This window comes from Onychostoma macrolepis, chromosome 07, assembly GCF_012432095.1.
Source record: "Onychostoma macrolepis isolate SWU-2019 chromosome 07, ASM1243209v1, whole genome shotgun sequence".
NCBI classification, from domain to species: Eukaryota; Metazoa; Chordata; class Actinopteri; order Cypriniformes; family Cyprinidae; genus Onychostoma; species Onychostoma macrolepis.
Window position 1 is genome coordinate 11,543,817 of NC_081161.1, and position 26,864 is coordinate 11,570,680.

At 36.3% G+C, this 26,864-nt stretch overlaps 2 protein-coding genes across 5 annotated transcripts; one reads left to right on the forward strand and one right to left on the reverse strand.

Moving 5' to 3' along the window:
* Positions 1-10,105: 10,105 nt before the first annotated feature.
* Positions 10,106-17,572, reverse strand: chchd7 (coiled-coil-helix-coiled-coil-helix domain containing 7). Of its 4 annotated transcripts, XM_058782699.1 has the most exons (5): positions 15,651-15,750; positions 13,393-13,434; positions 12,319-12,402; positions 11,971-12,069; positions 10,106-10,476 (listed from the first exon to the last, which is right to left on the reverse strand). In XM_058782699.1, exons 3-5 carry the CDS (start codon positions 12,376-12,378, stop codon positions 10,372-10,374), a joined length of 264 nt encoding a protein of 87 aa, XP_058638682.1. In that variant the 5' UTR covers positions 12,379-12,402; positions 13,393-13,434; positions 15,651-15,750; the 3' UTR covers positions 10,106-10,371. The 4 variants fall into 4 exon arrangements, with proteins under 4 accessions (XP_058638682.1, XP_058638683.1, XP_058638681.1 ...); XM_058782700.1 differs by lacking the exons at positions 13,393-13,434; positions 15,651-15,750 and adding an exon at positions 17,398-17,572; XM_058782698.1 differs by lacking the exon at positions 13,393-13,434 and having other exon boundaries at positions 15,651-15,753.
* plag1 (pleiomorphic adenoma gene 1) lies at positions 15,897-26,187 on the forward strand. The gene is made up of 3 exons (XM_058782696.1): positions 15,897-16,217; positions 19,878-20,213; positions 22,315-26,187. The coding sequence occupies exons 2-3, from the start codon at positions 19,981-19,983 to the stop codon at positions 23,261-23,263; spliced, it is 1,182 nt and encodes a 393-aa protein (XP_058638679.1). The 5' UTR covers positions 15,897-16,217; positions 19,878-19,980; the 3' UTR covers positions 23,264-26,187.
* The last annotated feature ends 677 nt before the right edge of the window (positions 26,188-26,864 follow it).

The following is a 26,864-nucleotide window of genomic DNA, read 5'->3' on the forward strand; positions in this document are numbered from 1 at the left end:
ACAGTCGTTATTATGGTGCATTATGGGATTGAATGAGCGCACTCGATAACATCACTGGTTTCAGACAGCACTACAAATGGCTCTCCCTTCAAACAGTGCCCTGTTTAAGGGTATGGGGGTGATTTCGGACACAGCCATTCTGTTCACCTGTATCCTGGTTAATTACTTGTTATCTGTTGTATTTATAGCCCTGTGTTTGATTCCTTTGTTGGGGACACAGGGACACACGGACACGGGACACACGGACACACGGACACACACACACACACACACACGGGGACGGACACACACACGGCAGGGTAATGCAAGGCAGTGAGTCCACGCGAGTAATCAGGGAATGGTAAGGTTTTTTTTTTGTCTTATCTGAGAGTGATTTGTCCTTTTCCAGGAAATCCAAATGGAGCGACAGAGTGTGGAGACGGTGGCACACAGGAACAGTGGAGAACTAGGAGTGGAACACAGGTGCAACTTACGGGTCAGGTAAATACACATACAATCTTCAAGACCAGACAATGAAGGAGAGAATAGTGACTGCTTATATAGTGAGGGAACGAGGTGATCACTGACAGGTGCACTGATTGGGAAGTCATTGCAGGTGTGGATCATTAATATGCAGGTGATCGTGATCGTGACTGTGGACAGGTGTGAGCCAGGGAGGATTCTGGGACATGGAGTCCAGAGCTGGTGAACGAGACTCCCTGACAGTTAGGGTCTAAGCAGAATGCTTTTAGGCGCTTTTGGCAGTGTGGTTTCGGAATACTGCAGGTACTTTTACGAAAGGAAATTATCATAATTTCCTTAAATAACTTGCTTTAATTGTTTCAGAGAACATTTATTTAAAATGTTCGAATTTATGTGAATTTCTGGGTTTTTTTTTTTTTTTTTTTGTACGAATGCCTGCTAATTTGACACTACTAAGGTTTTTACATGAATGAGACATTTTGTTATATCTTGAGTCCTGTCTTCGATGACATTGTCTCTTTGATCTTATGTAATCATGTTTAATTGTGGAGTCAACAATGTTCAAAATGCTATAGGGTCTGACTCATCTATAAATGACTAACAAATTAGTCATTAGGGAGCATGACATGAGTAGGAGTGTACAATCCCAGCATATCAGTAATTCCAATGAAGGTTTCCTATTGTTTTTACCTAGGAGAAATTATTAAATGTTACAAACAAACAAACAAATAAATAAATAAACAAAACAATAAAAATAAATTGGACTTCTAAATGTAGAATCAGACTGTCTAAACTAGCTGGGGCATTATATCTCAGTGCAGTATCTGTTGTGAGAGCAGTGCTCCACTATGTGGACACAAATTTTTAAGGCCATGCATGAAGGACTACAAAACCCATAAGTTCACTAATGATTGATGATTTAAATACAATCAGGTACCAGCATTAAACTTTATAAACATTGACTTACTATGAATTTATTACAGTGTCTTTTTGATTATTCAGGCACAGTGGCATGCACAGACCTCCACTCGGGCAAGGGAGAGACTTTTTTCAAAAAATAAATAAAAATAAAATGTAGCAAGTTAGCAACGTCTAGGACAAACCTTATAGTTTCGGACACTCACCAATACTGCAGTATCACAAAGTCTTGGTTTCCCACTGAGGCACTTAATAAACTGAGAGGAGCAGTTTATTCAGTTGAGGCTGTGCTTTGTATAAAAGAAACCAACAAACCAACAAAAATAATCAAATAAAAAGTACTTTTTTCTTCTAACTTCTAAGATGTAGAAATAGCCGAAATCACCATCAGGCAATTTCCTTTATCTTATGTCTATTGTAATTTTGACAGACAGTGCCTCGGTTATAAATCTGGGGCCGTATGCATGTCAAAAGAGGTTCATAATGTTAAGACTAGATCTCAGCTCCTAAATTAGATGATTTAAGGTATCCTAACCTAGTTAGGAATAACAAGATGGCAGTAAGGTGTCGGAGACCATGCACTTTCCATTAAAGAAAGAATGTGTTGGAAATATATGATGACACAGAGTTGCTAAAATGATACAGATTGTGAAGGTATTCTTTTTGTTACTGACCTTGTAAGAAATTCAGTAACTTCTCCAACTCTATGAAACAATGCTCTGACTGCAGAAATAAAAAATTAGAATGACTCAATGACATTTTTTGGCAACTGGATAAATGCAGCAGTGCACAAGTGATGACTTGGAGCCCAACACAGTCCACAATAAGCAGGGTATTAAATACCACTATTGCAGCCCTAACCATACCAAGCATGGTATGGCAGTTCATTGACTTCCCAACTGACCTTCAAACCATACGGCAAAATCAAGCTTCTTTTCTGAGGATTGCGGACTTCCCTAAAGTTGTTGGAGCCATCGATAGCACTCATGTAATGTAATCCAATATGGTGGGGTGGACAGATGCAACTACTACTCTAGGGCCCTATTAAATCCGTTTTAATTTTTCCCAAACTCCGTTTTATTTATTTTTTATTTTATTTTATTTTTTAATGGTTAAATTCATTTTTATTTATCAAAAAGCATGTCTAATTAATTAAATTAATGAATCACAGTCATGGCCAAAAATATCGGCACTCTTGCAATTCTGTCAGAAAATGCAACCCTTCTCTCAGAAAATTGTTGCAGTTGCAAATGTATTGGTACTCATATGTTTATTTTTTTGTTTGCATTGGAACAACACAAAAAACAGAGAAGAAAAGTCAAATCTGATATAACTCCACACAGAACCCAAAAAATGAACTGGACAAAATTATTGGCACCCTTAACTTAATATTTGGTAGCACCCCCTTTGGAAAAAAAAAAAAAAAAACTGAAATCAATTGCTTCCTGTAACCATGAATGAGTTTCTTACACCTCTCTACTGGAATTTTGGACCACTCTTCTTTTGCAAACTGCTCCAGCTCATTCAGATTTGAAGGATGCCTTCTCCCAACTGCTGTTTTGAGATCTCTCCACAGGTGTTCAATGGGATTCAGATCTGGACTCATTGCTGGCCATTTCAGATCTCTCCAGTGCTTTGTTTGTAACCATTTCTGAGTGCTTTTTGAAGTGTGTTTCAGGTCATTGTCCTGCTGGAAGACCCATGACCTCTGGTGGAGACACAGCTTTCTGACATTAGCCACTACGTTGCGCCCCGAAATTCTTTGGTAATCATCAGACTTCCTTAGTCAGATCGCCGAGTATTATAGCATTTATCACTCTCCTAGCGATAGCTACTTTACGGAGCTCATGTAGTTGTCATAGTCTTGCCTGTTTTCTCGAGTTTTGATTCCTGCCCGTGTTTCCTGGATTAACCCTTTGCCTTGCCGTTTCGGACTCTGTTTGCACCTCGCTTGGACTATTGCTCTTGTACCTGGATTATCTCTCTGCCTTACCCTGTTGGATATTGTTCGCCGATCGTCGACCCACACTTGTCCTAGGATTACTCTGTGTCTTGCCCATGCCATACCTGTTTGCCGATGTTTGACCCTGCCTGTGTTTGATTATGTTTCTAAATAAAAGCTTGCACATGGATCCGTATGCCTCACGTCTCCTCGGCTCCGTTACATCTTTACACTTCTTTCTTTTCTCCATGCTCAGTGTGACACACAACACAAAGGTTGAGTCAACTTTTCTCCATTTTAACTGGTTGCAAGTGTGATTAATATATTGCCCACACCTGTTACTTGCCACAGGTGTCTCTAAATAGAAATTACAGGAACATCACATGCTTGAAAAGCAATTAGGTCTTACAATTTTGACAAGATGCCAATAATTTTGTCCAGTCCATTTTTGAGTTCTGTGTGAATTTTTATGAAGTTTGACTTTTCTTCTCTTTTTTTTTTTTTTTTTGTGTGTTGTTGCAGTGCAAACAAAAACAATAAGCACGTGAATACCAAAACATTTGCAACTGGAACAATTTTCTGAGAAAAGGGTTGCATTTTCTGACAGAATTGCAAGGGTGCCGATATTTTTGGCCATGACTATAATTATAATCATGAAACAATTTAACATCAATTTATTAAGTTTAACAAAAAATACATGTTTAGGGCCCTATAAAATGTTTTATATGTTTAATTATATGAATGCATGAAACCAATACAATAGATTTTTATTTTTTTATTTTTTTCAGAAATTGTGTTGTGTATTTAAAATTTTCTGGTTATCAAATGAACACATAAAACATTTGTTTAATTTAGTTTTTAATTAATGAAAATTAAACAAAATGTTTTGGCAAATAAACATTAAAATGAGTGTTCCTGTGGCTCAGTGGTAAAGCATTGCATTAGCAGCGCAAAAGGTTGTGGGTTCAATGCCCAGGGAACACACACACTGATATAAAAATAAATATGTATACCCTGAAGTTGCTTTGGATAAAAATGTCTGATTAATGTAAATGTGAAATATTCTATGATTATTCCTTCAGAAATAAGGTTTTAATAATTGTAGTGGTAGTAGGAGTATTTCTGCCATAATAGGTGCGTCCCAAATTGCTACTTATGCGCTATTCGATGACGTTTTTTTCGTATAAATAATTGCGAGTAGTGTGATCATGCTGAAAATTCCAAAAAGAAAAAGTGCACTTTAAATAAAGTGTGGAATGTTGGACACTTCATGCACTCAACTGTTGCAGCTTTAATTATGTTGCGAAGGGGGAGGGGCTATCAAACTCCAATTATCAATGACAAAATAACCTTATAAAAGTCATACAACTACATGGTTGAGTACATAGTGCGTAAGTATATACGTGCATAGTGTATGGTGCATCATTTGGGATGTAGTTAACCAAACTTATTTTGATGAGTTTCTGTGAATTTACATTTCTGTGTGTATATGATATGATGCTAGTTTTACTCAGATGCAACAGTAAATGCTCATGAAGTGACTCTCAGAGCAGTTCTGGAGTTATTGTTCATGTATTTATGTCCTAGTGAGACTGTAGGCGCTGAAATCACCGTGAGCTTCACGCGTAAAGTTAATAAACAAAACCGTGCGTCTGCGCCATTCATTTACACAGAGACACGCAGATTCATATTTTAATAGTCTTTTTGCAGCTTAATATTTACAAATACTAGTCCATATCGCGATTTTGATTTATCATCGCATAAATCATAGGGGCCTACTACTCTGGGTTCTAAAGATGGTGCCTTTATGTAATTTATTCTCAAACTATCATAAAACTACACTGCAACATGTCTACAATGTCAGTGCCTTCTGGAAATTGACAGTGCATGTATATCATACCTCGCCGATGACTACTGAGGAGCGATAAGGACTTTGTTTACTGCAGAAGCCATACCCTGAGACCTAAGCCTTGGTCACTAATGCTAAGTGCTCAAGGAGACACCACAAGAGGTGTGAGTGGGACATAAACATTGAGGCATACAAGCTAGGCTAAAGGCAAACCCCACAAGACCATACGGTTTGCAGAGGTGGTTTGTGTTGCTATATCAACATGGTGAAACTATGCTGTCATAATCTCCAAACACTGTTCGTCACTGGTAGAGTTCATGTTTGTAGAGTGTTGACACTCCTATCTGCTGTGGGAGTTCTCAGCCATTGTTATTGTCATTGTGTATATACCCCATGTGCTAACGCTTCACATACTGTACAGCTCTATCAGCAAGCAACAAACCAACAACCGTGTTTGGCTTTTTCATTGCAACTGGTGACGTCAACCAAGTAAAGGCAGTTTTGCAGAAGTTCTACCAACATGCTAACTTTGCAAAAAGGTGAACACACTGGACTTGGTGTACACAACCAAAAAATTAAGGCAAAATACTGCATACAAAGCTCTCCCCCGCCCCCAACTCAGGTACTCGGATCACATCTTTGTCATGCTAATTCCAGCATACAGACCTCTTCTCAAACTCGCCAAACCGGTTCAAAAGCATATAACAGTATGGCCAGATGATGCTGCCTCAGCACTACAGGACTGCTTCCAGGACACAAACTGGAACGTTTAAAGACACAACCTACAACCATCACACAAACCTGCAAGAGTACACTGAATCAGTGACTGCTTACATCAAAAAGTGCATTGATGATGTGACAGTCACCAAGACCATCACCATATGTGCCAAACAGAAGCCATGGCTGACAGCAGATGCCCATGGGATGCTAAAGACCTGGGATGATGCATTCACATCAGGATATAAAGCTGCCCTCAAAACAGCAAGAACCAATCTGAGACACATGGAGCCTGTGGCAGGCAATTCAGACCATCACCGACTATGATGATGACACATCCCTCACATATGCACTCAACCAGTCCTATTCACGGTTTTAAGTTCATTGACAAGCTAAGCTTGCTGGGCCTCATCATGTCCCTCTGTAATTAGATCCGAGAAAACCCCAGCGAAAAAGGATTCAAGATGCAACGCTCCCGTGAGCATGCTAGACACATTATTATGGCTAGTGGCATTTTACACAGTATTTGCAAAGCTCGCAACCTTCCACTCCTTGGTGATGATGGTGATCATGATTACTTTTGATGAGAATTTCTGGGAAAGAATCGATATGGGACTGCTTTGCTAGCTTACATTTTTGATAGGCAAAACTTGTTGACAATATGTAACAATACATCAAATTTGTTATCATCATATTTGATTTACTCAAAACGTACAATCATTGCGTGTTTAATCTCATCAGTTTTAGTATGTAATATCAATATTCATATTGAATTCCCAGAAACTTTATTTGCAATTTGAGACTTTTAAGAGATGTTTGCCTACTAAACAATAACTGGCTCTGCGCCTCTTTACCTAAGTTCACTACTTAAGACTTATGTGCCTTCCAAAAGCTTGTGCTCTGCAATGAACAGCACATTATTGTGCCATCCCAAAGAAGCACAAAATCACTTTCACAGACTTTTACCTTAACTGTTCCCTGCTGATGGAATGACCATGGAAGCAATCAAAATCAACAAAAGAACAATGATATGCAAGTGCTATGACAAGTCTCAGTTAGCCTAACGCAGTACACATAGCAGGTTTTTATTTTTTTATTTTTATAATATAATAACAGATAGAATAGAAAAAAAAAGAGTAAGCTAGTGTTAGAGGCCTTTTTTGCTTTTTGTTAATTGCATAATAAATAAAAATAAATCAAATAGTTAGAATACAAAAAGAATAGAGAAGCTAGTGTTATTTTTTAAAACAAGCAGTTAGTAAATGAATAGAGTGAAAGTCTCTAGAGTGAAAAGAAGTTTTATTTTTATTTAATATAAAAACTTGACCCTCTAACACTAATACTCTTTATTCTATTTATATTGTATCTACTTGTTTTCTTTTATTTAAAAAAAAAAAAACTTGACTAACACTCTATTCTGTTTCTATTCTATCTACTTAAGAAAAAAATATATATATACATATATATATATATATATATATATATATATATATATATATATAAACCTTGCTACATATATTATATATGAACCTTGATACATACTGATTTAGAATAACCGGGACTTGTCACAACATTTACATATTGTTTATCTTTTGTTGGCTTGATTACTTATATTGTCCTCATTTGTATATTACTTTGGATAAAAGCATCTGCTAAATAATTAAATGTAAATGTAATATAAATGTAGAATACACCTGTTATCCACATCAATAATTTGATGTGATCAAATTATTCAGTAACCGTGGTGATTAACAAATGGTGGAAAAACAGAGAAACAAAAGTGACCAACTAGATAACTAAGGCAGACAAAACATGAACTGAACACAATGAAAAAGAAACTAAAACAGAACATAATTGTTACAGCGCTCTGTGCAACCCCTGTATCTTGTGAGGCAGAAGGCACATTTGGAAGACACAGGGAGACATCTAGTGATGATACAGGAGATGCATCAGATGGACCGCCTCCATCATCATCCACCACATTCACATGCGGACAACATTAAACAGTGAAAGTTTATTCAATCCCAGTGTGTCATGTTTTTTTGTTGTTGTTTTTTTGCATGACTTGCATTGCACAAATACAGGAACATTCCCAGTATCACAATTACAATCTCAGCAATCTTAGAAGATTACATGGAGGGATGGCCTCCTATACTATATATATACCGTCAAACCAAAAATTATTCAGACACCAGATATAATTTTTGATACTTTTTTAGAGGGTGCAGGACACTATAGTTAATTTATGTAAGTGAGGATAGCAAAATAAAGTGAACTGTGACATATTATACCCCAAAATTCTTACCAGTTTTTGGAATACCAGTAAAATTGAAAAAAAAAAAAAAAAAAAATGTAGGACCAAAAATTATTCAGAAACTTTGACCTGACCATGTTTTGCTTAAGTGTTTTGTCTTACGCTAATGCAAACTTTTTACACCACAGACTGAACAAAACTAAGCATTGCTCAGTAATTGGTTGACCTAAGTATCAGAATCAGAATTAGCTTTATTGCCAGTAATGTTTTCACATACAAAGAGTTTGTTTTAGTGACAGCAGCTCCACAGTGCGACAGAATGACAGTGACAAGACAAGACACAGATAATAAAGATAATAATAAACAAATATACAAAATAGACAATGTGCGAAATAGCACAAACAATATACAAAATAGACAATTTAGTATGTACAGGTATGTTAGGTGCGAATTTGAAATGTAATAAGCATGTGTGTTAAATAAATATAAATGTATGATAGTGTTGTGTGTTTCATGTTTATTGTCAAGTGTTCATGAGATGAATTGCCTGAGGGAAGAAACTGTTCCTGTGCCTGGTCGTTCTGGTGCTCAGAGCTCTGTAGCATCGACCAGATGGCAACAGTTCAAAGAGGGAGTGTGCTGGGTGTGAGGGGTCCAGAGTGATTTTGCCACTAAATTGGAATTATCTAATTATGTACTTAAATTTAACAGCTGAATCATTTTTGGTGGATTGTAATCCTTTACATACCTTTCTATCAAAATGATCTGACATTATCAAGATGAATATGTTCTAACACCGTTTAACTCTGAGTTCTTGTCATATTTTATTACCATTTTCTTAACTATAGCAAATAAATGTGATAATGTGAGAAATGTTGAAGGTGTTTGAATAAATTTAGGTTTGACCGTGTATACACACACACACACAGACATACACACACATATATATATATATATGACAGAATATTTCTGTGCAATTACAATGACATACTGAATATGCTAATTAGCACATACATTCATTAGTGAAATTTAGTGATTTTTAGTAGGTTTTAGCTACTTTACACTATGCCCTAAAAGCATGCACACTGTTTGTAAATAAAGAATAGATACTTTTCAGTGAGTAGATTAGACCTAGGCAGCTCTTAACTGTCATGAAATTGCGTTGTCACAGATACCTGCATTCTGTCACTGTAAATTTATTTTACCTTAATGCAGAGAAAACAAGTAGCATGTTGATTTGCCAGTTGTGGGTCTTTTTTATGAGAACTTTTCTTTCTTTCTTATTCTTTCAATTAAAAAAAAAAGAAAAGAAAAAGTTAAATAATAATAATGAGAACTGTCCCTTGTTGTAGCCTGTTTTATCACAAGTCCCCCCCCCCCTCTCCTCCCCCCTCTCCCTCTCCTCCCCCCTCTCCTCCCCCTTCAACATCAAATTGAGTTTTTGGTTTCTTGCCACAGTTGCCCTTTGGCCTGCATAATAGGGAACTCAAGAGATTTTATATTATGTATGATGCATCTTGTACAAGTATTATGGAATGACAATTAAACTGCTTAGATGGGGATGATGTGACCAGTTTTAAATGTCAGTTTAGATGCCTCATATAACTGTGGTAGTAATACACAATTTGTTCATCAACACACCAAATTGTTATATATTTAACAAAACCTTACAGATTTCCATATCACCACACACTGAATTAACTCCAACTTGCAAATGGAAATATATCCAGCTTCATCTGCATACAATCAGTATACTCACATAAAGCAATATAACAAATCGTCACTGCTTAACTGTTTATATCCTCACCATATGTAAACATTCCTATCACCCATCTCTCAGCTGCCAAATGTTGACATTTAGTCATTAAGGTATAACATTATGAGTTTCTGTAAAACTGCTTTGATACAATGTGTATTGTGAAAAGCGCTAAACAAATAAAACAGATATGACACAACACCCACACATATTAAAAATGTGTTCTATTTTTAATAACTGAATACATTAAATTAGGCTGTAATAGTCTGCCATTGACCGTATCATACATACAAACACAGCATTAGTTGTTACACAACTACATAATTGCTGAAATTATGCAAGTACACATTTAATCTCTTTCCCCACCGGACTGAAATACATTTTCATAAATCCAGAAGGATAGATTCGTAGTGCGTCTCCTCTGCAAGAAATTTCAGTTTTATTGAGTCCGAACACACTTATGTTCTAACTGCTTAGTAGGGCTTCCCTCCAAGGGCTGTGATGATCTGCTCTCGCTCCTCAGCGGTTGGCATATCAGGCTTTACTCCATCACGCCTACGCTGCAGCATCACGCCATGCTGAAGTGTGAAATACAAGGGGGGGAGGAGGAAGGAGGAGTATGTTCTTTAGTACTTTTCACAAAACAGCATTTTAGAGCAGCATTACAGAAAATGTTTATATCAACGAGCCCCCAGTGAAGCCAAAGTGACTGTGGTAAGGGGAAAAAAATGGAGATGAACCAAACTCAGCTATAGGGGAGCCCATACTCCTCAAAATAACAAAAGAGAAGATATCGGTTTGATTTACAGAGTATACTGTGGTCTTTCACCTTTGGTAAAGTGGATCAAAATATGATATCATGTTCTGCTCAGGGACATATACAATTTTGTTATATTATTATCTTTTAATCCAATAATAATGCTCTCAAGTAGCAAATCTTGGTCAAGGTCAGGGTTTGGTTGATCGGCCCCCTATGTCGCTTATTACATCTGAGATTATTTGAAAGATTCCAGACCTTCTAATCCTGATAACTGATCTCTGGCTAATTTGGTTCTTCAAACGACTTTGTGCATTAGATTAAAATATCTGGATTAAGTTGTCTAAGATTACTGCGCGTTGCATGTTCCTCGAAAAGAGCAGATGTATCGATACTCGAAACCACGATCAGCAATGCACCAATTGGCTGGCGGCAAGACAGCAACGTAATGACATCATATCATTAAAAAAAAAGACACCTGACGAAAGAGTTGACATTTCTGGACCTTTATAAGGAAACAGCCAAGCAAGCAAAACTACATAAATTTTATAATAAAAATATGAAATGATTCCCAATTATTTATATTCATGATTTCTAGTATTTGTACAGGCTTTACATTTTTATTTCAATATTGTAATTAGTAATTCATTTAATTTATCTTCGAAGCAAATTTCTTATGTGACAGCATTAAAGTTTCTTAGAGATCCAGTTATCCACTCACCACTCAAATTAATGCACGATTCAGATTAACTTTATAGCATGCGTGTAAGACTCCAATACAATTATAAAGTAATTATTTCATCACTAATAATTCTTTCAATGAGTAAAACTATAGTATTATAGACTACACAACATAGTTATATTATATTATTATATTGTTCTATTATTTTCAAATTAATTTTTAAATTATTATTATTTTAAATTATTGTCCCTGGACCAGTAGGGTACTCTTGTAATAAAGTAGCGGTGGCTAGGACAGATTTTAAGTATCAATTCTGCTCAAAAAGATGCAGTCTAATCTGGTTTACGTGAAATAAACCTGCTTACGGACCTGTAGCTATGACAGCAGGTCTTCGAGCTTCAAAGAACCAAATGATCTAAGATCAAGCGAAATCGTCAACAATCAAATCCAGCTAACAGAGTTAGCGACGTACAAAGAACAGGCCCCTGCTGGTAGATGCCATAGCAACATCAGGCAGAAAAAGTGACTATATAAGTGCATTAACGGTTTTGTATTGCAAACAATAAAATATATATTTTTTTCAATTAATTCATTATTATTAAAAGTTAAGTAACATTTTCATAGTATACTTACCCAGTACTTCCTGCAGTTTTTATACCTCATGAAGTATGCAGAACACATGCTCTTCTCATAGTTGTATGCATCCAAACATTTTTGAGAACCATCACTCTCCTATGCCAATGCAAACACAGATGAAATGTTTTAAAATACAAATCTCATTTTACAATGCGTCATGATACAACTAGCAATATAGTTAAAATAAAACTTATTACAATTACAATACTACAATTGCTACCTCTTCACTCACTTGGCACTGTGCACAAAATTTCACATCAATTTTAAATATATTTAGACAAAAAAAACATATATAGATTACATTAAATGTAACATGTTATTTAGCCACACACTCAGTTGACTGACCTCAATGCATGGGTTGATATCCACATTCCGAACTTTGCATGCACTTGATTTGCCAGCCATTCTCCAACTGCATCTGTGTCACAGCTGGAATGTCAGAGAGCTCCAGTTACATAAGAATTCAGGAATGGGCATTTCTTGTTTTTCCTTTTAAGTACATGACAGATCTGTAAAACATTTACTTAACTACCGGGATGCGCAAGAAACAATGATAATTAAACCATTTTAATTAAACCATACTTTTGACAATTGTGGAGAGAAAAGTAACACTACTAGATTATTAAAAATGCAATGTTTTTGTAAAAATAATCATATAAAAAAAGGAATGTCACGGTTTTAAATAAATCATGATTGTCCAATCCTGCTCCGGGAGGGCCAGCATATAACTGCCAAGTATAACTCCAACCAGCTCCAACACACTAGCCTGGAAGTTCCTAGTCGCCCCTATACCCTTATTCACCATTTCCTTCATTAGTCAACTAATATAGTCCAGTTGAAAGAGTGAATGAAAACACAAGTGAGCAAATTCAGACACCAAGTTTGCCGGAAGGGATGCTGCTTTTGCATAGTTTGCGCTTGCGGTTTAATAATCATTTTAATTTTAGCAAACTGGTAGCTCCACTAGTAATGAAAAGATTTATCTTGAACTCTGTCATGGAAACTAGGATGTATAAACCTTAATTAAACTATACAATCAATTACAAAGTAATTTATACCTGTATGACATTACACTGTACCCACATTGGACAAGCAGGTTGGAAAATGGATGGATGGAAAAATTATTCAGCTGCAGGCGCCATCTTCTGGCGAGACGTGGAAACTCATTCAGCACAACCCTCACAATGCATTATGGGTGCTATGGTTAACATTCGTTGTACACTCATCATTATGGTCCACTGCACGATTGAATGAATGCACTTGATAATGTTCACTATGGTTTCAGACCCCACTACACATTACCTTCTCCTCAAATAGTGCCCTATTTAAGAGTATAGGGGGTGATTTCGGACACAGCCTGGTAATCCTGAACACCTTGATGATCTAGTTCATGCGTGTTTAATTAGGGTTGGAGCTAACCTCTGCAGGACAATGGCCCTTCAGGAACAGGTTTGGACTCCCCTGAAATAAATAAATCATAATCAATGTTGTGCAATACCATTTGAGACTGCATGAGTGAAGGTTAGTGAATGAACCCTGAAGTGAATGTAAACTGAAGTGCTTTGCTAGCAGGTTAATAAACTCAAACCTATATGGGATAAATCAGATAGATAGACAACTCCTTTAACCATCACCATGTTTCACCCCAGTGATACCTCTGTGTCAAGAAAACACACACATACATATATATATATATATATATATAGTAGAGTGGTGGCCAAAATTATTTGAACAGCAGTATTTTCACCAGCTAAAAAAATGGTTTTAAGTCAGTTATTTCTAACTTTTGTTGTAGTGTGACGGTAGGAAATATCAGTTTACATTTCCCAACGTTTATTTTGCCATTAATTGTAATAATCCAGTGAGATGTTTGTTTGCACAAAGAGTCTGACAACAGCCAGTGCTCCACACAGAGATCTGATCTCATCACCATCAGTCTGTCTGGAATGAGAAGAAACAGAACAAACTGAGACAGACTAAATCCAGAAGAACTGTGTGACCACTTCTGGAAAAGCATTCTTTGGACTGCTGAAATTAAGGGACTGTGTATAAGAATGGTTGTAATTCCTAAGCATTTTGATATAATTTTTGTTAAACCCCTTGCATTAAAGCTTAAAGTCTGCACTACAATTTCATCTTGATTGTTTCATATTAATTCTAATCTGGTGGCATACAGAGTCAAAATATATATAGACCTAACTGTGTACTTTATTTTATTTTTTAACTTTGTGTTTGCAGGGTTTCTGCAGGTTTTCTGATGGTAATTTTAAGACTTTAAGACCTTTTTAAGACCAAGTATAAATAAATAATAAAATAATAAACTAAAGTGAACCCAGTACGTCAACATGTTTTACTTAAAAGTCAGTAAATACAACTTTCAACAGATCTCCATTATTAAACCATGGTTTGTATTGTGTTATAATTTTGTCAAGTTTTGCTAAATATTTTTGCAGATTCATTGAATAAATCCAAAATACGGAACATATGATTGCTGACATGTTGACTGAGTGTTGATTAAACAAACAACAACAACAATGTAGGGGACAGCATGATTTTGTATGATGTTGTTTGTTTCTGCTTAGGTGCATGTTAATAGGTTTTGTAGGCAAATCAAAATTGTGCCTGCATATACACACATACATATATATATATATATATATATATATATATATATATATATAAAATTCATTAAATAGGAGGTGTTATATGATAGTGAAACAAAAACAGGCAAAGTGTTAAACAGTACAGTGTTAGGGGTCAATAAGGTTTAAACCCAGAATTTGATAGATAGATAGAAATTACAAACATAAAACAAAAGGTAATAAAACTGAAATGAAATGCAATTAAAATATACAAATAAAAACCAATTCAAAACATTTATATAAACTCTAATAGTAGCCTCTCTTATTGATGCTAAAATAACAAGGTCAAATGCATGTCATTCAGGAATTTCTTGATATATATTTTTTTCTTTATTTTGCGCTATAATAAAACCCACTAAACAAAACATGAGATGACTTATAACTCTCTCAGTATTAAATGGCACTGATACACTGATCCCTTTCAAAAAACCATGGTTTCACTATAAAAACAAAAACAACAACAACAACACACGGTTACTAGTTAAACCATGATAACCAAAAATTAACCACAGTTTTGCTACACTAACCATAGTTTATCCACGGTATTTGTAGTAAAACTGTGGTTATACAAATGGTAATCAATATAAGCCAAAAAAACAACAACAACATGGTTACTACACTTTTACTACAATAAAACTATGGTTAATTTTCGTAAGGGTCTCTTAGCTAGTATTGTCGCGTAATGCAAACTAATTTAACGTCCCTTCTTCAGACCTAACTGGTTCAGTTCATCAGAGGCTATTGCAAACTAAACGCCTCAAATACGACTTAAAAAAAAAACAAAAAAAACACAATGAGCACCTATAGTCGTACCCTAACTCGCTTTAAAACAAAGCACGATAGCATGGGAAACGACCAGAAATCTCCCATTTAAATTAGTGGACAAGAAGACCGGTGAGCCCGGCCGAATGCACTGAGACGTACACTTCTACAAATTCTATTGGCAAATTACAATAAAAAGGAACACGTTCAATAGCAAAACACAAATAAACTGTGCTTGCCACTGAACAATAAGTTATTGTTGCAACTACTTACAATTTGCTTGTCCCATATGAACACTCAACCTTCCCTCGTCACCTCAAAACAGAGCGTAGGCTATGTTACAAAAACACAACACAACTTAACTTATTTGTAGGTGATTGACAGGCATGGATGGCCAATCAAACAGCAAGTTGAAAATCTTCACCAGTAACGGGTTGCATGAATTGTCACCTCTTTCAGCCAATGGAATAAGGATGATAACTGTTTTACCCTCCTATTGACTAAACAGAAATTAAACGAAGTCGTACCGATTGACAGAATTACCGACGAGTCCTAAATGTTAGATTTTCTTAAAGGGAAGTCAGTGGCAGTAAAATCTGAAAATGACAGTTTATTACACAAATCACAAGAGCGAGGAAGGAGGGTTTCGTGGTGGGCGTGGCCAAATCTTGGTTTGGTTGCATCGCAGCGCATACACAATGGCTGCTGGAAAGAGGGGAAAGCAAACAATTTTTAGGCCCGCCGCGTCCAGCAAAAAATATGAGAAAAAAATTATTAAAAATCCGGGAAATAGTTGAAAGTCAAGAAAAATACCATAGAAAGGATGTTAACGCTCCCACGGTGAGTTTTATGCATATTTAGAAAATTGTTACGACGTTCTTTAATTAAAATATCGGGGTTATTCAAATTATGAGAGAGGGGTGAGCTAGAGAAAAAAAGTTTTGGGTTAATCAGCGCCTAGTTTGGGACCTGAGAGAATAGCAACGAAAGACTGAATTATATAGAAAATCTAACATAATTCTGTTATTTGTTTCTGTCAAGTCAGGTTGCGCTCGGGCGAATGTCAATAAACAGAGAAACGCGTGAAGTTGTAAAAAGTTGAAAAAAAGTTTTTGAAAAAAATGTTTTGAGATTTTCTCCAAATATACAGCAACGACATGGCTACGGTGATAGCCGTAGCAAACTCATGAGTATTTAAATATTTAAAAAGCACGCTGCATACATGGTGCGAAAATTTTGACACAAACATGCACGCGAATCGAACGCAAACACGATTTTGTGATAGAAGCACCTTTCCATGTTTGTAATCACATTTAAACGCAAAATGTAATAAATAAGCGGCATAATTCTGCTCAGATTTGGCACAATTTACAAAGTTAGTTGTTTGGGAGTCACAGTCAGTGACTAGGCTATATTAGGGGTGCCAATGAGTTATACAAAGTTGCACTATGGGTCATTATAGGAAGAGAAAGCTGCTTGTCAATATCAAAAACAACCAAAATGGTGGGAGAAGTGAAGGGGGACTAATTAGGTGATGCTCAGCAGAGCTCTTCAATGTTCATCTGTCTAGATTCTACTCCGAGAGAAAGTCCCACTTAGGACCAGGATGAGTGACTGATCTTAAATCTTAAATGGCAGAATCCTTTAGTAATAGTTTGATTTTTCTCTCGACACCGAGAAGTCAATAAGAATATCAGAGTTGTTGGTTGCTACGACACGGGGTGTGGTGCGTTTCTGTAGAATGTCAGCATACATTTATTTTATAGTTTGCAATCAGATTTCATATGAACATGTGCATGTGATGGCGCTGCGTGTGGTAACGCAAGAGCATCAGCGGCATTGTGCGCAAAATACATTGTAGAGCTGTTAAAATCGGCGCTGGTACGAGCGTGTGTGTGTGTTTGCAATTAGAGATAGAAGTTTTAGCCTATAAACATGTAGCCTACACGGCATATGGCCAGATGCGGTGGACGGTTGGAGGTTAAGATTCTCCATCTGGGCTATGAAGCACCATACTTACTGCTCCTGGATGTTCTTAAAAAATAGCCTTTCAGCTGAATGAGGTCATCGGGTTTACCGCGCAGTTGTTGTGAATGTGAATGTGAAGTTCGGAGTCCTTCAAAAACTCAAAACACGTCGAACCCTCCCGTGTAGCAAACTGTATTAGAAGTGCGAACTGCATGGATCAGTTTCGCAGAAAAAAAAAAAAAAAGCCAAAGGTTCAGAATTCAGGAAATGTCGTAGCCTATTGTAGCTATAGCCTATTTAGACCTCATAATTTATTTCAGTAGTCAAAAAACTGAAATAATTGTTGGACCGCGTAATGAAGTTGTAAGATTTGGTGTAGCTAAATACGATTTTGAAATATGAATAACTGAATAATTTAAACATTTTTCTGCAAAACTGGTCCATGCAGTTCGCACTCCTAATAGCCTATAAGAGGCTTCACGGGAAATGTTTATGTTTTTTTGTAGACTTCCTGCAGCTCAAACAGAGCTAGCAACACAAAGGCCATGGGTTTGATTCCCCGGGGAAAGCTAGAGCCTTTACCTAGATAAAATGTGTGCCCTGAATGCAATATAAGTCACTTTGGATAAAAGTTTGCCAAATTAAATGTATTATGTAGCCTATTAAATTAAATGTGAATGAATGAATAAAGCTTATTTCATCAGAGTAGAATATTATATGCTTTATTTTTGTTTGTTTAGGCTACATGTTTTAGGCTATTTGTTTTCATAGTCTTGACCATATAGGCTTAAAACTGTCATAATTTAATCAAGTAATGAATTCTTAGATATAGATGGTGCTTTATGCTCTCTTGCATTAAAATGTCTTACTGAACTACATTATATGTAGCCCTAACTGAAACTCTGCAGACATTAGTAATTTGTCTTGTCAAGGAGACTACAATTACAATATACAGTATGTTATTTTTTCCTTGTAAGATTTAGTTTAATATTAAACAATATTTGTTTAATGCCTTTCTTCTCCTTCTTCTTCTTGTTATTTCAAAAAACTGAACTTACTTGTAAGAATATATTGGACATAGCCTAGCATTTCAGTGTTGTGCTGGTACAATTCTAAAAAAGTTTATATGTTTTGTGTTTTGCCATTTAATTAGTAATTACTACAATGCTATACACATCTTGATGACAAAAACGTTTATGCAATTCTAAGTAACAAACCATTTTGTTCTAAATAATAGCCTAGTTGTAATATACATATTTTAATAAATCATAGAAGATGAGGCATAGAAGAATAAGTTAACTGGTTTAACTTTTTTATTTATTTATTTATTTTTAAGGAATGTGTTTGTTGTTGTTGTTGTTTTAATGTTTAAAGAGTTGTTGGATGGTAGTCTGGTAGTCTTTAATCCATCCAGTATGGAAAGGACAATGTGAGAGATTAATGTGAGAGAAAACATTTATAATTTTAACTTAATTGGGAAAAAAACAAACAAAAAAAAAAACAATTGTGACAACCTTTTAGCTTTAAATTTTCACACTTCCTCTTCTTTGTCTTTTCATTGCAAATATTCCACTGAAACAGTTTAGCAAAACACACATGGAATGCCGTGAGGGGATTGTATAGCACTGAAAAAACAAACAGGATATATAGTTGGTCAGACTTTTGTTAGTTTGTGAAATAAATTAAAGAAAAATAAGTGAAAGAGAGACAAGTGAAGAAGTGATGTTGGCAGGGTTACTACCTAGTCTTTGAAAATAGGAAGGCAAGTGGATACCAGTGCAAAACACAAAGTAAAGAAGAGCAGCTGAAGTTATTAAAGAGTTTTACTAAAGTTTAGAGAGTCTGCACTTCTGTGTTTGAAATGTTTGGTGAACCTTGCGTTTTACATAATTCTTTATCTGCATATCCTGTATTTTAATTTTTTTTTTTTTTTGTATGCCAGTAAGTATAGTTTGCAGCTGTATATTTATTGCATGTTTTCTATATTTTTTATATGTATGCAGTGTGCCACTTTGTTTACACAGTTTTTACTGTTTCAAAAACATTTACACTTTACAATTAGCCTAAATCAACCTACAAGTGGTTTCTGTGTGACACTGCATATGATGGCATGGCCGTAAATTAAAGTATTTTATTAAAGGAAAGCAAGTGTTTTATTACTTAGTAAGGTTTTAGCTAAAGTTTTTTATTAAGTGTTCATCATTTTGCCTGGATACAGATTATTGTATCCTGTTATCATTGTGTTCTCAAAGTGTGGTACGAGCACAATCAGTGGTACACGGAGTGTCCCCAGGTGATACATTTAAATTTGTTTTTAAACATTTTAAAAGGTAATCTAATCAATTACAGATTTGAAAACAGTAATTTATTATTATTATTTATTAATTAATTTGTTTGTTTGTTTATTATTTTTTTGGGCTGTACAAGCTGTGAAAGTACTATTGCAATGTATTTTTTTACTGACACAATACTACATAAAAAGTAGTCAATTAATTTGTCTAGTCAATTCACTGTGTGCTGTATTTTTCTTAGGGCCTTGCGTCTCTGCTGTGTTGAAGATTTGGGCTGTCACACTCTCTCTGTGCTGGGACATATCACTCGTGTCCACCACATGGCTTGCTGTCGCTAAGTTGCCATGGCAACGGTATCTCCAAACGACTGCCCCACCACGGCAGAACACTGTCGAGTGCGGAAGAGGAGAGTAGAGGGTAAAGTGAGGAAGAACTTCTCCTGTCAGTTGTGTGAGAAGGCTTTCAACAGCTTGGAGAAGCTGAAGGTACATTCGTACTCCCACACAGGGGAAAGACCGTATCACTGCACACACACTGACTGCACCAAGGCCTTTGTCTCCAAGTATAAACTCTTACGGTAGGTACTTATACTTTCACAAACCATTCCATGGCCATCATATGTCTCTGATGCAAACCCACTGTTTTTGTTTCAGTCAAAATTTGCAAATAGGTGAGTGGTCTGAAATCATATGGTAATTGTTATTTTGCAAAATAAGGTGTTCTTACTTCAGTGGTCTTGGAACAACATTCTTACCTACATCTTAATCGTGACCATTAACCCATTCAATCCCACAATAGTGACCGTAAAAAGGTTTTCATTTATAAAGCTCTAAAAACCTTACTGACTGATATTTGCACTTCCTGCAAATATGGAAAAAATAAAGGCCCTCAATTAAATATGTGCTGTTTCACATGGTTAGTGCAAGGAATCACATGACCCGAGGAGTTTATTTCCTGTTTGCACCTTGAGAAGATGATGGCTTATGTTAACATAAAGATATGACATATTTTTGGTACACATTATCTTTAAGGTGTCTAGTATTAATATATGAATTCACATATATTCAGTTTTGTTGAGTGTGGTCATAGAATGAGTAAACATCTTGATTGTCACAATAGTGACCGGTGGGATAACAGTGAACTTAGGTATACAGTATAAATCCAATTGCAGTTGTTAGTGAAAATTGCAATAAAATGTTGCAATGACAAAATATTGTACTAAATTAAAAGTTCAAATGTTAAAATTAAGGAATACTGAGATAAAAGACAAAAAAATACAACCATCAACATATTTCAAAATTGTTAATATTTTGTAAAATGCATCATCAAATTTTTATATTAGTACTACAAGTATTACAACATCAATATTGTAACACTGGTAGTACTAATATAAAAATTTGATGATGCATTTTACAAAAAATTAACAATTTTGAAATATGTTGATGGTTTTTTTGTCTTTTATCTCAGTATTCCTATCAATGTTGTATAAAGGTTTTTTTATGCATAATAGTAACCCTAGAATGTGATCAAACAGTTTAAAATAGCTGGGCTAAGATATATATAAAAAAAAATTTGACTGCAGAAATATGTTAATTCAGTACTCACCTTATCCCACCGGTCACAATTGTGACCGAGCATTAAACACAATTTTTCACACACTTTTCCAAAACATTTTCCAAAAATAATTATTGATTATTTCAAAGGGTTACTAATGACACCTAATTTGGATATTGTCATGTCTGGGAAAAATTTGGGATTAAACGGGTTAAAAGGATAGATCACTTGAAACATTCTCTCATTTACTCTCCCTCTTGTTGTTTCAAACGGTACTTCTGAAACTAAATGGGGTCGAAACCACATCACCAAACTTGTGGATAAACTTTTTATCCTTTTAACTACCACAAGACTCAGAGGTAAATAAATAGTTCAGCCATGAAACTCTAGATGGCGCAAGCTGATGGGTTGTTAACGTAACTGATGATATTCAGAGAGTTAAACGACTTGGCACAAGCTGATTGGTTCATGCTGGACATGCAGCCAATGAGCTTAATGCCTTGCCTTGCTAGTGTCCACTGAGATTCCTGCAGCGCTCTTTCGAAGTTCTCTGAAGCCCTCCACCTTCCCCAGCTCCACCTGTATAGATCTGCTACGGGCTATTTTACATACTATTGTGCAGCAGCAGTATGTCTTAAATACTCACGGCACCGTATCGCCATATGCATTGGCAGTAGCAAGTTCCTGTACTTGCTTGCAGCAGCAGCAGCAATAATCTACAACTACATAACCAACAGCAGCAGCAATTCAGCAGCAGTGTAGCAGATCTATTTCGCCAAGACCAAATACATTAACATTGTCATATCCATCACCATACTAAACTTTTTAGAGAGTTGTCATGACTGAAATGCGTTTATTATATTGTTGAAGCCCTAATCCCAATTTACACCTAATATCAGAAGGTAATAATTGATTAAAAGAAATGTTAAAGCCCCAAACTGTGATCCTAACTCCACCTCCTAATCTAAAACCAAAAATCTGATTGACTGATTGATAAGAATGTTGGTCCCGTAACTTGAAAGTCTTATTAAGCACGACCAGATATACTCAGGTTTGTTTTATGACATTTGGACATTAATAGTTTCTAGTCTGGTCAATGTACGCTAATGCGTTTGTATCCATAGGCACATGGCCACACACTCTCCAGAAAAGACACACAAGTGCAGCTACTGCGAGAAGATGTTCCACCGTAAAGATCACCTGAAGAACCACCTCCACACACACGACCCCAACAAGGAGGCTTTCAGCTGCACAGAATGTGGCAAGAGCTACAATACCAAATTAGGCTTTAGAAGGCACCAAGCCCTTCATGCCGCACACCGTGGAGACCTCACCTGCCAGGTGTGTCTACAGTCATACCCAAGCACTCCCCTACTGCTGGAGCACCTACGCGGGCACGCAGGGAAAAGCGCTACCGCAACTAAGGAAAAGCGACATCAGTGTGAGCACTGCGAAAGGCGTTTTTACACCCGTAAGGACGTGCGACGCCACTTGGTTGTGCATACAGGACGCAAGGACTTCCTTTGCCAGTACTGCGCACAACGATTCGGCCGCAAGGACCACCTTACCCGGCATGTTAAGAAAAGCCACGCTCATGAGTTGCTGAGGGTTAAGGCAGAGCCCGTAGATTTGATGGAGTCACAATCCTTGCCAACATCTGGGCCTCTCTCTCTAAGGTATCCAATAGGTCATGCTTCTTACTCGCCACCGCCGCCACTGAGGGCGGAGCTTGAAAGTTATCTCTTAGAGCTACAGGCTGAAGATACACCCAAGCTGAGTGCTTCTGCAACGGTGACTGGAGAGACAACATCGTCCCTGGATTTTCTGTCTCCATTGTTTAATTTTCTGCCTTACAACCAAGGGGCAGGGCCTACTTTGGGAGTGGCTTACAGCCAGGAGGAGGGGCTACTGACCACCCCCATGCAAGACACCCCAGAGCCTCTTAGCCTCCTTCACACAATCACACATTCACACACACTGTCACAAACAAATGCACTCACTCCGAGTTATACACATCCACCATCTCTGAATACAACCACCACCCTGCCTCGCTTCCACCAAGCCTTCCAGTAACCCAAATACATTCTCACACTTACAATTTTTGTAGCACTTATTAAAACACTCTTATGTTTATTATCAACTTAGCCCTTAATCAGATTCATACAAGCATAGAGTCTCTGAAATCCCGCCAAGGCAACAATCTGCTTCCTCAAGCCAGTACCACATTTTTAAGGAAAGTCTTGAGGACAGTATCACACTTTTGGTCATTCAAGAAGTTGAAAATGCAATACTCATTTTATTTTCCGTCTAGAGGTGTTTGGGCAATCATTTTAACAATGGAGGATGCCAATCACCTGACAAATATAACTGAACATTAAATACATGGTTATGTGATTTGTAAGAGCAGAGTTCAGTTTGCAGTGACGTTTCACTCTCAACATGCTGAAAGAGAGAGAGAGATTAACACTTTTAAGTCATTAACACTTTAAACTTCTAGCGGTGTTGAAGTTCCATCAAAGCTAAAATATATTTTGTCAAATGTTGTTTCCATCTTGTTGTTTAATATATAGCTCATAAACTGTTGGGTACTGACCTACCACCGTTTTAATGACTATGTCAACTATTTACAGCCAAAGGCAACCAAAACCTTCATATCTAAAAAAATATATATAAAAGGAAGGTTCATCTCTTTATGTTTTTTTTTTTTTTTTGATGGCTGTTTGCCATCATGCTGCTGCTCGTTGTAAGGGCCTCAAAGGATACCAGTGCAGGAATGCTTCACAATTCACATCAACAAAGGGAAAGAAAGACGAAGACTCTCTCTCTCACCCACATACACGCTCACATCCTTTTACTCTCTTACTTCATTCAACCTCATCCACCAGAATGCTGGCTATTGCACTGATCAAAGCTGTCAATGAAAGAAACATTCATATCAAGTTTTTGCTGTCTCGGTTTAAGCTCACAGCTTATCTCCAAAAGACAAAATACAGTCTGTGACCGAGTGTGTCATTATATTGACTTCTCTACAGTTTACCTGAATATAAGCTGAGGATGTAGTTGATCTCGGTATCAAATCCATTGAAGTTTGCATTGAACATAAAGGTTATTCACATTGACAGTGATTTGCAAAGCAACCATTTGACATTTATTTTTAATTAGAGTTGGCAATTTGAGGCGACACAAGTGACAAAGACCTCATCTTTATGCAAATGGCCAGTGAAGCAATGTGTTGGTTACTAAAGGAAGTCTGCACACATATGATGAGATCACTCATATGATCTGTCACTGAGTAAAGAAGTTGAGTGGGGATACCTGCTAGTAACCCACAGTACAGCAAGTGGTTGATCTCCAGCAATGTAACTGCTGTCAGTGTGAATGCATCGTCCTCTGTAGACATCCTCTAGAGATGGATCTGTGTGTGTGTGTGTGTGTGTTTATAGGTATTTGGACAGAGTGTTGGCTAAATGTCTGTTTGATGGGTTTTGATTTACTTCCTCGGAGGCTGAAGGTTGTTAAAATCTTAAACATTCAGAGAACCTCCATTTGGGGCATATATTTCATAATAGCACTTTCAGAAAAAAACAATATGCCTTTTTTTGTGAAAGTAAATAGTATAGATGTCATAAGTAGCTTTTAGAAGATTTTAAGCATACATACACAATGCTATATGTGTGATATTTTTACAGGTACACTTAATACAGTGTTTTTGTTATTGTTGTTTTGCTTTATTGCACAAAATATCTAATTGTCAGTGTCTCTCGATTGAGGCTTCAGCCAAACAAAGAAAAAAGGTCAATTCCAGCAAGATTCCTTTAGCAAGTACTTACAATATTTAAGGTTTCTGGTAGCTTCAGTATTGACAAAATTGTGTAGATCTAGGTGGCCTGCTACCATGAGGTCATCTGAATGAGTGATGTCATTCATTTATATTGCTGCTGAATCATGGATTTATATTGTTAATCTATAAGATTACTCGAAAAGAAAACTTTATCATTGGGAGCCACAGACTCTCCTGTTCATTGTCATTGGTACAATCACAACACTGAGTGTGTGAGCAACACTCCTGCAATAAATCTGATGGATAATGCTGCTAATGGACAGTGTATAGCCCCTGGTGGTGCAACCGACTTTCTCTCCTCTTTTTACCCCCCAACATTTCAAACTGTGTTTTAAAATAGGTGTGTGTGTGTGTGTGTGTGTGTGTGTGTGAGAGAGAGAGAGAGAGAGAGAGTGTGTGTCATGGGTTGGGGGTTACGTGAGCCATATTGTTAATGTGTTTGTAATATGGTGCATATGACACAAACCATTTAGAGGATGGATGACACCACAGCATGGGGAAGGCCGTGGAGGTACTGACCTATGATCCAAGATAGATGCAATGGACAGACAGCATTCCAGCCATAATTATGTGTGTCATTGTGTTCTTTTTGTTTTAATGCCATTCTTTGTTAATGGCCTGCTATTGCTAATCATGTATATTTTACTTTAATGTATTTTACAAACTACTGTTGTACATGTATAGCCTAAGACAGACAGAATCATATATATCTATGTGTATGAATGTGTGTTATGCGTTTGTCTACGTCATGAGAGCCTGCTGCCACAGCTGACAATTAATTTGTCTCCTAACTGATAACATCATCCAAAGAGAAAGTTATTTATTCACTGACTAGCTGAGTCAGGTATGTGTTAAGGAAGGCAGGCTGTTGGCAGTTGTGCATGTTTCTGATGAAAAGTGTGTGTTTCTGTGTATGTTCAGACGACCTTTGCTGCTATGTGAGGAGAGGAGAGATTTGGTCCAGTGTTAATACTGTCCACAGTAATGAGTGATCAATAAACACAAGAAAGACTCACTCTACCAGGTGTTTGTATAAATGCACATGCACACACACTGGTTTCCATTTTTTATTGGGACATTCCATACATGTAATGATTTTTATGCTTTACAATCTGTATTTTCTACCCCTTTACTCTAACCCTGTCCCTAAACCTATCCCTCACATGAAACATTTTTATATTAAAAATAATAATAATAATAATCTGTATGATAAATAAGCTTCCTCATGGGGACCAAACAAATGTATCCACAAAGTCAAAATTTACTGGTATTACTGTAATTGTGGGGATAATTGGTGCTGTAATGTAGGGAACCAGGACATACACTCACTTTTTTTTTTTTCAAATCCTTTACAGGACATTTTTACGTTGCTTAAAACAAAACAAAAAAAATGCACACACTGTGTCCCACAATGGAAAGAAGAAAAAAAATAAGCTGTTGTATGATAACAGTGATAACTTTGCAAATATAAGCAAGCAAATAAATAAACAAATGAATAAAAAAATAACATAAGCAAGTCATTAGCAAAGATTTTCACATCATAGATCTATCTATAATAGATCAGTGTATCATACCCAAAAAGTCACAACGAAGTAACGTTACTGAGTTAAGGGTCTGAATATTTTTGTCAAAGTGTGTGTTGTTTTTCTTTTATCTTTTTATTTTTTAAAAACATAAAAAAAATATATATATATATATATATATATATCGTGGAACTTTCTTATTATTTAGGCATTGTTATTCGTTGTTCAAATTTAGACATTATGGTAGTTTGTTTTATGAATGCTTTTTTTATTATTATTCAATTTCATTTTATTTGCAACATTTATTATA